The following is a 10,169-nucleotide window of genomic DNA, read 5'->3' on the forward strand; positions in this document are numbered from 1 at the left end:
TATGCTCTTTCTAGGGCAAACATTTCTGATGGAAGCAGTCTTTAGCTACAATGTAGATGCCATACTTCACCTTTTCTTCCCAATAGAAAAGTCTAAAAGGAAAAGTCTAACCAGATTAAACATCCAGCTCTCTGCGGCTAATCTCCCTTGAGGCTCCTTTCCCATGGTGTCATCTCCACTCAGGCTCTAATGCCCCAGTCCTGGTCTCCATTCTCCCTCTCCTGGACCATAGCAATGATTCTCCCCGCTTCCTGTCTCCCCACCCCACTCTTCCCTGTTACCTATGGGTAGGATGCCTATGGTCCTAGAATCCATTCCTGAATGAATCATTCTTGTAGCTGCCCCTCATGCTGCACCTTCAGTGGCTCCCTACTGCCTCTCATAAGGCCATGGTCCTCACCTGAAATTCAAGGCAGGAGGCTGCTGTGGTTAGGTCACGGGCTCTAAAGTCCAAACCCCGGCTCTACCAAGTACCAGTGGTGACACGTTGGGAAATGACTTCTCTAGATGTGTTTTCCCATCTATGAAATGAGATTGCAGCCAGGCGTGGTGGCACATGCTTGTAATCCCAGCATTTGGGAGGCTGAGACAGGAGGATCGCAGTTCGTGGACAGCCTCAGCTACTTAGTGAGGCCCTTTGCGACTCAGTGTAAAATAAAGAATAAAAAAAAATAGGGCTGGGGGTGTAGCTCGGAGGTAGAATGCCCCTGGGTTCCATTCCAGCACCACAAAGTAAATAAATAAATAAATAAATAAATAAATAAATAAATAAATAAATAAGTAAATAAATAAGAGTGCCTACTTCCTTGTGTATTGAGAAATAAGTAGTATAGTGTAAAGTGTTTGGCAGTGCTTACACACAGTACAATGTCCAGTATGGCCTCTGTCCTCTCTTGGGTTTGGAGATATAAATTGAGGGCAAACGGTACAGGATTGCAGTGGGAGGCGAGACCTGGAGCCAGGTGCTGAGTACTTGTGTGTGATCTTGGCTGCTAGGGAGGCTGAGCAGGAGGATGGAAAGTTCGAGGCCAATGTGGGCAACCTAGCAAGCTCTTAGCCGGGTGTGGTGGTGCACACTTGTAATCCCAGCATTTGGGAGGCTGAGACGGGAGGATCACGGTTCACAGACAGCCTCAGCTACTCAGTGAGGCCCTCTGCAACTCGGTGAGACCTGGTTTCAAAATAAAGAATAAAAAATAGGGCAGGAGGTGTAGCTTGGAGGTCAAATGCCCCAGGGTTCCACCCCCAAACCCATAAAAAAAAATACACACACACACACACACACACACACACACACACACACACTAAGACGGACTGCAGGTGTAGCCCAGTGGTGGAGCGCCCTGGAGTTCTTCCCTAGGCCCGGGTGGGGGGTTGGGGTGTCCTGGGTGGCCTTGGTGTCCACAGCTCCAGGACAGAACAGTTGCCGGGCACTGAAAGCCCTGGAGCTGAGGCTCACATCCCGTGGGACAGGTGAAATGGGCGCCAGGGGTGGGAGTTGATAGCAGCAGACATCCAGGGGCTCCAGCAAGCCACAGAAGGCCCCGGGAGGGCGGTGCGCTCAGAGAGGGGTGGAGGCTGGAGACTGGGAAGGGCAGAGACCACCGCGTGCCCCTGGCACTAGGGCTGGCGCTTCCGTCCACCGCCAGGACAGATACAGAGGTATGCAGACTCCTTTGGGAACTGCCAGACAGCCAGGAACTCAAAATGGCCCACAGGGAGGATGGTAAACACAAACCCCAGCCGCGGGCTGGGTGAAGATCGAGGTAGCAGAGGAAAGCGCCAGATCCCAGCAGAGCAGAGCGGCACAGGATCCACTGGATCACATCCCAGAACTCTAGAGGCTGACACCCTTCCAGGCTACTCGGGCTCCTCCCAGGTGCAGAAGAGCCCTGTGGGGGGTGAGCGGCTTGCTGCCTGAAGGGGAGAGGGCGCAGGCAGCTGTTTCCTTAAGAATAAATCTTTCATTCCAGTTCCCTTCCCACCCCCATACCCTTGCAGGGAAGTTTTGTTTTGTTTTGTTTTTTGCGGGTTTGAGGATAGAACCCAGGGGCATTTGACCTCCGCACTACACCCCCTTCCCTATTTTTTTTTTTTAACTTAGAAATAGGGCCTCACTAAGTAACTGAGGCTGTCTGCGAACCGCCATTCTCCAGTCTCAGCCTCCCGAATGCTGGGATTACAAGCATGCGCCACCACGCCTGGCTAGGGAAGCCTTTTTTTATGTCTGTAACTTCAGAGCTTGGGGCGTTTGTCCATCACTACTTACTGGAAGAGAGTGACATCCCAGGCCTGTGGAGCAGACCACCCTTGCGGGGTTGGAGCCGGTAGTGGTAGTCTTAGAGGACTGGCCAGCGCCTGCCCCAGGAGGACTGTGGGTCCCTGCACAGCACTCCTCCAGGCCTGCGGTCTTCCCCAGCTCGAAATCCAGAAACCTCCTTTGCCACCAGACAACATCAGGGCCCAGGGGCCCCAGACGGAACCCAGTTCCTGGCAGCTAGGGCAGGTAGGGCTGGCACCATCAGGACAAGTTGTTTTGCTTTGGTGCAGCTTCATGAGAAGCTGCCAAGTGCGCGTCTCACACTAAGCTTTTAGAATAAATGCCCCTCCCAGAATAATGTGGACATGTGAGTGCCCCCAAACTTTGTAGTTATATACAGGGGAAAAAAGGCTTGCTGGAGGAGTCTGTGTGGGCAGGAAACGGGGGTGAATAGAGACCTGTCCTTAGGGAAGAGTTACAGCCTTTGCAAGCTCTGGGCACCAGGCTTCCGTCGGCAGCCAGTCTTGGGTCCAGACTCCTGCACCCACAGCTACTTCCCTGCAAAGGACAGTGACCTCCGGACGGCCTCCTTGCAGAAGCCTGCTTGGAAGGGCCTGGTCACAACCAGACAGCAACATGTGACCAGCCCCCAGGGTACATGATGCTGCAGCTCTGCGCTTCCTACCCACCTCCTGGGAGGAAGAGCAGATGGTGACCATGGTGTCCAAGCTAGGGAGAAACACCCAGTGTCTGACTTCTCACCCAAAGCTCAAAGTGAAATCTTCATACAGTTTCTGCAGCTTGAAAGATTTTTTTTTTTCTATTGCCTTGCAATAACCAAGGGGCCGAGGAAGTGGTGACGGTATAGCTCTCCATTTGTCAATGGATGTCATTCTACAAAGAGGAGATGGGAGCCGGGCGTGGTGGAGCACACTCATAATCCCCGCATTCGGGAGGCTGAGACTGGAGGATCACAGTTCTCGGACAGCCTCAGCTACTTAGTGAGGCCTTTTGCTACTCAGTGAGACCATGTTTCAAAATAAAGAATAAAAAATTGGGCTGGGGGTGTAGCTCAGAGGTAGAATGCTCCTGGGTTCCATTCCTATTATGGAAAAAAAAAAAGGAGATGGTTTCTGGGACCAGGGGATTTAGTTGTCAGCAAGTCAAGGAAAGGATTCTTGAGAGTTGAGGGATGGAAAAGGAGGGAGAGAGGGATGGAAGAAAGGAGGAAGGAAACTCTAAAAGCAAAGGGCTTTGCTTTTTTCTGGCTCAGGTTTTTTTATTCCAACTTTAAACATCTAAAGAAAACACATTTGACCTTTTATTGTCAGGGCCCTTTGAAAGTTCTCGGTGAGATTTATCAGTTTAAGGGGCCCATGGAGATTCTGGGCAAACGTCTGTTATCTGCCTTGGCCCGGAGCTCGGCTGTGTGTGAGTTCCCAAACCCCACAGGAGATACGAGGAGCTGCAGGCCTCAGCACCCCGGCACAGCCTGACCTCTGCAGTGGGACTAGCCAGGGCTTCTCTCCATCAAGGACCTGGTGAGGACGGGCCATAGGATGGGTGACTGCCTCCTGTCACCTCCCCTCCACTGAGAGGAGGTGTTTTACAGATGGTACAGAAAGATAGCAAGGGAAAAGGCAGACTAGAGGAATAAAGATGAGCAATGAGAGGAAGTGTGTTCAAAAGCAGGGAAGAACAGTTCAAAAAAGGTATTAGACCGGCACAGGTTTAGTTGTCAAACTAAGACTGGCTGCTTCCAAATGCTCATTTGGAAATTAGTCTTTTAATAAATAAAGATTGTAACTCCCATCCCGTTGTAACCTTTCCAACATCTGTATACTAGTTTATCTCACGTTGCAGGAGAAATGGTTCCCTTGAAAAGGGTCCATAAATCCATTTTTAAGTGATATTTTATTGTACTAGAAAATCTTGTTTGACTCTATCATGAATGTTTTGGAACTTTCTATATCTTCTTTATGGATTCTCATTTAGATATTTTGGGACTTTTTCAAATTATGTGTGGAAAATGGGTGATAAAATGCCAACCTTTAAATAATTACCCAGATGCATGGTGGTATAGAAATTAAGCATAAAATTCCCTACCTTTGTTCTGATGGGCCTGTGGATTTAGGCGTGTGCAGCCTGGGGGAGCATAGAACTTGGTGCCATATATTGAAATACTGACGTTACTCAGATTAGGGATGGGGGTCACAGAAGACCCAACGTGAACAGCCATCTCTGACGTTAGTTGGGACTAACAAATCTAAGTTGAATAGTATGTTTTCCATGGTGTTATTTGTCCTTGCTTTGACCTCGGCCACAGTTAGCTTGCATGACCACCCCTTGGGTATAAGTGGCATGGCTTATTAACTCCACATCTGGAGACTGTACAACTGAATTAATATTTATTGAGCGCCCACAGTGTGCCAAACACAGTAGGACCCCAGACTAAGGGGCTTCACACAATGACTCAGCAGCACAGGTATCTTACACACATATGAAAGGCATCAACACATGGAGATCAATCCATCAAGGACCTGCTTGGGAAACAAAGGTGATTCTGACCTCTGCGTCTTAAGGGTTGGAGCCTGGGTCACTCCTGGACCAAGTCACACTCATGCCCTGGTCCCTTTGAGGTCACTGCCTTGCATTTGAAAGACTGCTGCACGCAAACCACAGGACAGAGATGGTTGGCCAGCCTATCTGAGAAATAAGCATGGAAATTAACTACCCGGCTAAGAGAGCAGCCTGACAATCTACAAGAACAACAACAAAAAAAAAATCGGAAAGGTTACATCAACCGGAATGTGGATAACTTATCTCACACATTTGATTTTTTTCCAGGTTAACAGTTGCCAACACGTATTAAAACGCTTCTCCACCGATTTAGTGAGATAAATCTATTGATTGGCTGCCAAAGCCAAACCTGGTGACAATACTTGTGAAGAGGATTACAGAACCTCCTGTCGGCCTTGGGCAAGACTGCTGCCAAGTCCCAGGCTGGCTCAGTGCCCAAACTGCTCCTGTCTGACTCTCCCTGCAGGAACAGGCCTGGCTGCACATCTTAGGGGCTTGATAGTAACCCAAATGATTTATGGGATACAATTTTCTATACACAATCCTATGTGGATTTCTCTGGAACTCATCTCTAAGAAATATTTTTACAAGCCAGTTAGTCCCAAATAGATGTCACATGGAGTAACAATTAATTAGTCGCTGTTCAGTTGCCAATTTTTATAATCTGTAAAGATGTTTATAAGCCCAGCACAAATCCCCCACCTCTTTAGGCTCTCCATAAGGTCTATGTAAATGTTTAAGACTTTAAGTTATAGGCATGACAAAAGCCAGTGGCAGTTTTCCTAATAATTAATGGGGACACTTTATTCTCACAATTGATGTAGGCTTCAGTTAAGCTGGTCAGGGAACATTTTAACTTTTAACACCTTGAAAATAAGGACTTGGAATAATTCATGGTATATAACTTTATAATACAATTAAAGTTGGTGGTGTTCATTCTAAACTGGCCGGACTCAGAAAATAGTGCCTCCCCCAGGAAATCTATGCAGAAACTGTTGAGTGAATGCCTCTGTAATTTGATGATCCCAAGAGTTTCCCTCCATGTGATAGCTTAGGTATTGCCTGAAGGCTAAAAGATGCTATTGCAAATCCTTAACACCTTTGGCAGACACAATTGGTCTCATTCAGTTGTTCCAGAAGTTCCTTAGAAAAGAAGATAATTCTTAAGTTGCTTAACTTTGGGTACACATTAAAAATCACCTGAAGTGCTTTGAAAATGCTAATGCTCAGTCCCCATCTCACATCAATTAGACCCTCCAGGGGAGGGGCCTAGGCACTGATGTACCTAGGAGCACCCAGCGCTGAGAAACAGTGATTTAAACTTTCCAAGGAGAAGACCACAATTCATCAGATTCCTCCCCAAATAATCTCATTCCTTCCCTCTCCCCTACACTTTCCAAACAAACCCATCAAAAGAATGTTCTAAGCAAAGCATGGTGGCACATACTTGAAATCCCAGTACTTGGGAGGCTGAGATAGAAGGGTTGTGGTTTGTAGACAGCCTCAGCTACTTAGTGGGGCCCTTTGCAACTCAGTGATACCCTTTTTCAAAAATAAAGAATAAAAAAAAATAGGACTGGGGTGTAGCTCGGAGGTAGAATGCCCCTGGGTTCCATCCCCAGTATTGAAAAAAAAAAAATAAAAGAATGTTCTACCTTTGAGCCTTCCTCCCAAATAACAGAGCTGTTGAAAGCACAGGAACCAGACCTTGGGCTATCTGAGCCCATTCGGGACAGAAAACACCACAATATGGTGTCATTATGCCATGATGGCGGGTGGCATTCTCCGAACACACAGGTTCTTTGTTCTCCAATCCATACATGAGGCTCAAAGTCAGTTTAGTGACATTGCTAGAGGTAACTTCCATCTCCCATCTTAACCTGCCTGGTCTTTTCTCCCAAGCCGCCCTTTCCTGTTCATCTCCGCGCTGTAAAAAGGCTCACCTGTAACTACTAAGGGGTGCTGTGGCTGCCTGGCCCAGTCATGAACCCTCACTCTTCCATCCCTGTGGACTTCGGTCTAATAGGATTTAAACCGCGTCATCCCTGTACCATCCCTTGTTTCTTTGCCTCTTAGAGCACTTCATTGAATGAGTGAGCACATTTCTGGGAACAAGAGAGGCAAGAGGAGGGGAAACATCGATTCTTCTGTTTAGTGAGCTGGGGAAGTGCTGCTCAGTGCAGATGGTGACCGACTTGCTGTGGACTAGCACAGAGGCTGAGTGACAGCTAGATGCTGTGTATCATTTCCCAAGGCTCCTGCCTTCTCTGCCCCGGTGCCAGTATTCACGGCACGGATCCTTGTTCCTGGCCACTTGTCCTCAACAGCAGAATTCTCTGGAGGTTAACGTGACGATTACCAGCCTGGTACCGCGTCCACCGGTCTTTACCTGCTTTTCTAACTCTGGACGTAATTAGCGTTGGGTCTTCGGGTCTTACGGGTGCTGGTTTCTTGTTCTGTGCTTTCCTTAAGCAAACTTCTCCCCATCCATCCTTGTACTCTGGGTTGATATGTTCCAAGTGTCTCCCAGGAGCAGGTGCTGAGCAGTCGGATGACAGCTGTTCATCTGTTGCAATTGAGCAATTAGAGAATGCAAGAGGATGCTGTGGCACACAGTTACACTGAGAACTGAGTGCCTGCCTTGTGGCAAACACTGGATGCACACACGCATGCACACACACACGCATGCGTGCGCGCACACATGCACACACACGCATGCACGCGCGCACACACGCGCGCACACAACACATGCACACACACACGCATGTGCGCACACACACATGCACACACACACACACACACAATGTCTATCCTTGTTTATGTCCCCATAGATGAATTGGACCTTTTCTTCTTTAGCTGTCTCTTTATGGACTAATTCATCCCACCCTTTTAAAATAGTAGCTGAAGAGTAAGAAGGAGCAACAACACAAGTAAGACCATTTGAAAGGTAATTTGTAAGTAACTTGGGGCTATAAACTTGGGTGGTCTTAAAACTAAAATCCCTGGGTGCTTAACGGTCTTGTTCAGCAAGTGCTAAAATCCCAGATATAGATATCGAGCTGTAATACTTATTTATCTGAAACCCTAGATGTTGGAGGGTTCAAGTTGACGAAACACTAGGGTACTCTATCTCAGCTGGCTCCTTTAAAACAGGCAAGCTGAAACCTCTTACAACCCCAGTACAGTTGTTTAAATCCCACCCGCTGCTTCTCTATTACCACTGAGCAAAAGAAGCGAAAGCAAGGCTGTTTATTCTAACTCCCCCAAAGGGCTTTGTTTGACTTTGAAGGACATGAGGAAGAAGTAATAAATCATCTCCTCTCTCTCTCTCTGGCCTCCTCTGCACCAAAGCCCACTTAGCATTTTACAAAGACACAATAACAAGGCAGGCAACCGGCCGAGGGAGGGGCTGGACACTTTGCCCTCTGTTGACCTATCTCTAATGCTGGGAAAGGTCTCCAGTTCCACCCCATCTGGTGACCTCGGAGACCAGGGGGACAGGGCGCGCCCCAGCCCAGGCCTGGCACCGTGACATTAGATGACCACGCTGACCGTCATGCTCTGGCCGTGGGGCGCGATCCTGCGAGGCCAGGAGACCAGCAGCTTGCGCAGCTCCTCGCGGAAACTGTCGTGCAGCCAGGCGTAGATGAAGGGGTTGTAGCAGGCGGAGCTCATGGCCAGCCAGTGGCAGAGCAGCTGCACCAGCCCGAAGGCGTAGGGGTCGATGGCGCGCGGGTCGAGGTCCCGCAGCAGGTTGAAGATGTGCAGCGGCAGCCAGCACACGGCGAACACCACCACGACCACCACCAGCAGGCAGAAGGTGCGGCGGCGCCGCGCGCGGTCCCAGTCCGCCTGGCTCTGGGTCACGCAGCCCGGCACCACGCGGTTGCGGAGCTTCACCGACACCCGCACGTACGACAGGAGGATGACCAGCAGGGGGAGCAGGTAGGTGCCGAGCAGCAGCCCCCAGGCGTAGAGCTGGCGCTGGCGCTCCTGGGGGCCCCAGAACTCCTCGCACAGGCGCACGTCGTGGGGCTTGAGCTCGACGTGGTAGGTGTGCACGGCGGCCGGCAGCGCCAGCACCGCGGACAGCGCCCAGATGCCCAGCACGGCGTAGGCGCTGGCGCGCAGGGAGATGCGCCGGCGCAGCGGGTGCACCAGCACGACGTAGCGGTCCACCGCGATGGTGGTGAGCGTAAACACCGACACGTAGACGGTGACCGGCTGCAGGAAGAAGACCAGGTGGCACAGGGCGCCGCCGAACACCCAGCCGCGTGGCTCGAAGGCGTAGGCCAGCGTGAGCGGCACGCAGGCGGCGCACATGAGCACGTCCGACATGGCCAGGTTGCCGATCAGGAAGTTGGTCACGTTGTGCAGCCGGCGCACCCGCGCGATCACCAGCACCAGCAGGCAGTTGCCCACCAGCCCCACGACCACCACCACGCTGTAGAGCAGCACGATCAGCCCCTTCAGCTGGTGCACCAGCTGCAGGCTCTGGAAGGGCGTGGTGGCCTGCGCGCCCGGGCCCTCCGCGGACGCGTTGCCCGCCGGGGCCTCCGCGCTCTGGTTGGCCGGCCCCGAGAACAAGTCAGGGAGCCGAGGGCTTCCAGTGGGCAGGGAGGTCATGGCCACCTGTCCAAAGATAACCAGAACCCGTCACTGTCTGCATTTCATGCGCCCCGCCCCGCCCTCGCCACCCGCGCCCGCCCGCATCACCCAAGCCGTCCCTTTGGAATAACTAGCCACAGGATAACAACAAAATCAATCCAGAGCGCAGTCCCTCCTGTCTGTGAGACGAATCTAAGCATGGTTAGACATGCGCCGGTTATTTAAACGATCCCGCTCAGTTTGTCGCCCTCGCGGTCCACGCAGCCCAGACCTGGGAGTGAGGTCCTACCTGTGAGTGGGGCTCGCCCGGCGGGAGAGCGCTCCGGGGAGAGCCACGTTCCCCCGGCTCTCCGCGCACGACGGCGGCCCGGGCTTCTCGCTTCTCCGCCCAGCTGAACCGATCCCGGGGCTCCCAGTGGGCTCACAGCTTTGGAGAGGGGTCTGGGCGTGCCTCCCTCCGCCCCGCCCCCACTTCAGAGCTCCCTTGTATGGAGAAGGGGCGGAGCGCGCATTGCCCGACCGAGCTCCAGAACTAGTAAGGAGGGAGCCAAGAAAGGGGAGGTTCCCGCAAACCTGGTCCCGGAGGCGCGAAGGGTGGGGAGCTTGCAGCGTCCCCGAGGGAGAAGCGGGGTGGGAGAAGGCAGAGAAGAGGCGGGAAACGCCAGGCTTGGGGACTGCTGGGGTGGAGGGTTGCGCTGTACCCGGAGGTGCAGAGAACAAA

At 51.5% G+C, this 10,169-nt stretch overlaps 1 protein-coding gene across 1 annotated transcript; it reads right to left on the bottom strand.

The window, feature by feature from the left end:
* Window positions 1-8,374: 8,374 nt before the first annotated feature.
* Window positions 8,375-9,466, bottom strand: PRLHR (prolactin releasing hormone receptor; the record flags this gene model as incomplete). Its single annotated transcript, XM_080695112.1, has 1 exon — window positions 8,375-9,466. The coding sequence occupies one exon, from the start codon at window positions 9,464-9,466 to the stop codon at window positions 8,375-8,377; it is 1,092 nt and encodes a 363-aa protein (XP_080551238.1).
* Window positions 9,467-10,169: the final 703 nt, after the last annotated feature.

This window comes from Muscardinus avellanarius (genome assembly GCF_963383645.1).
Source record: "Muscardinus avellanarius genome assembly, chromosome: 4".
Lineage (NCBI taxonomy): Eukaryota > Metazoa > Chordata > Mammalia > Rodentia > Gliridae > Muscardinus > Muscardinus avellanarius.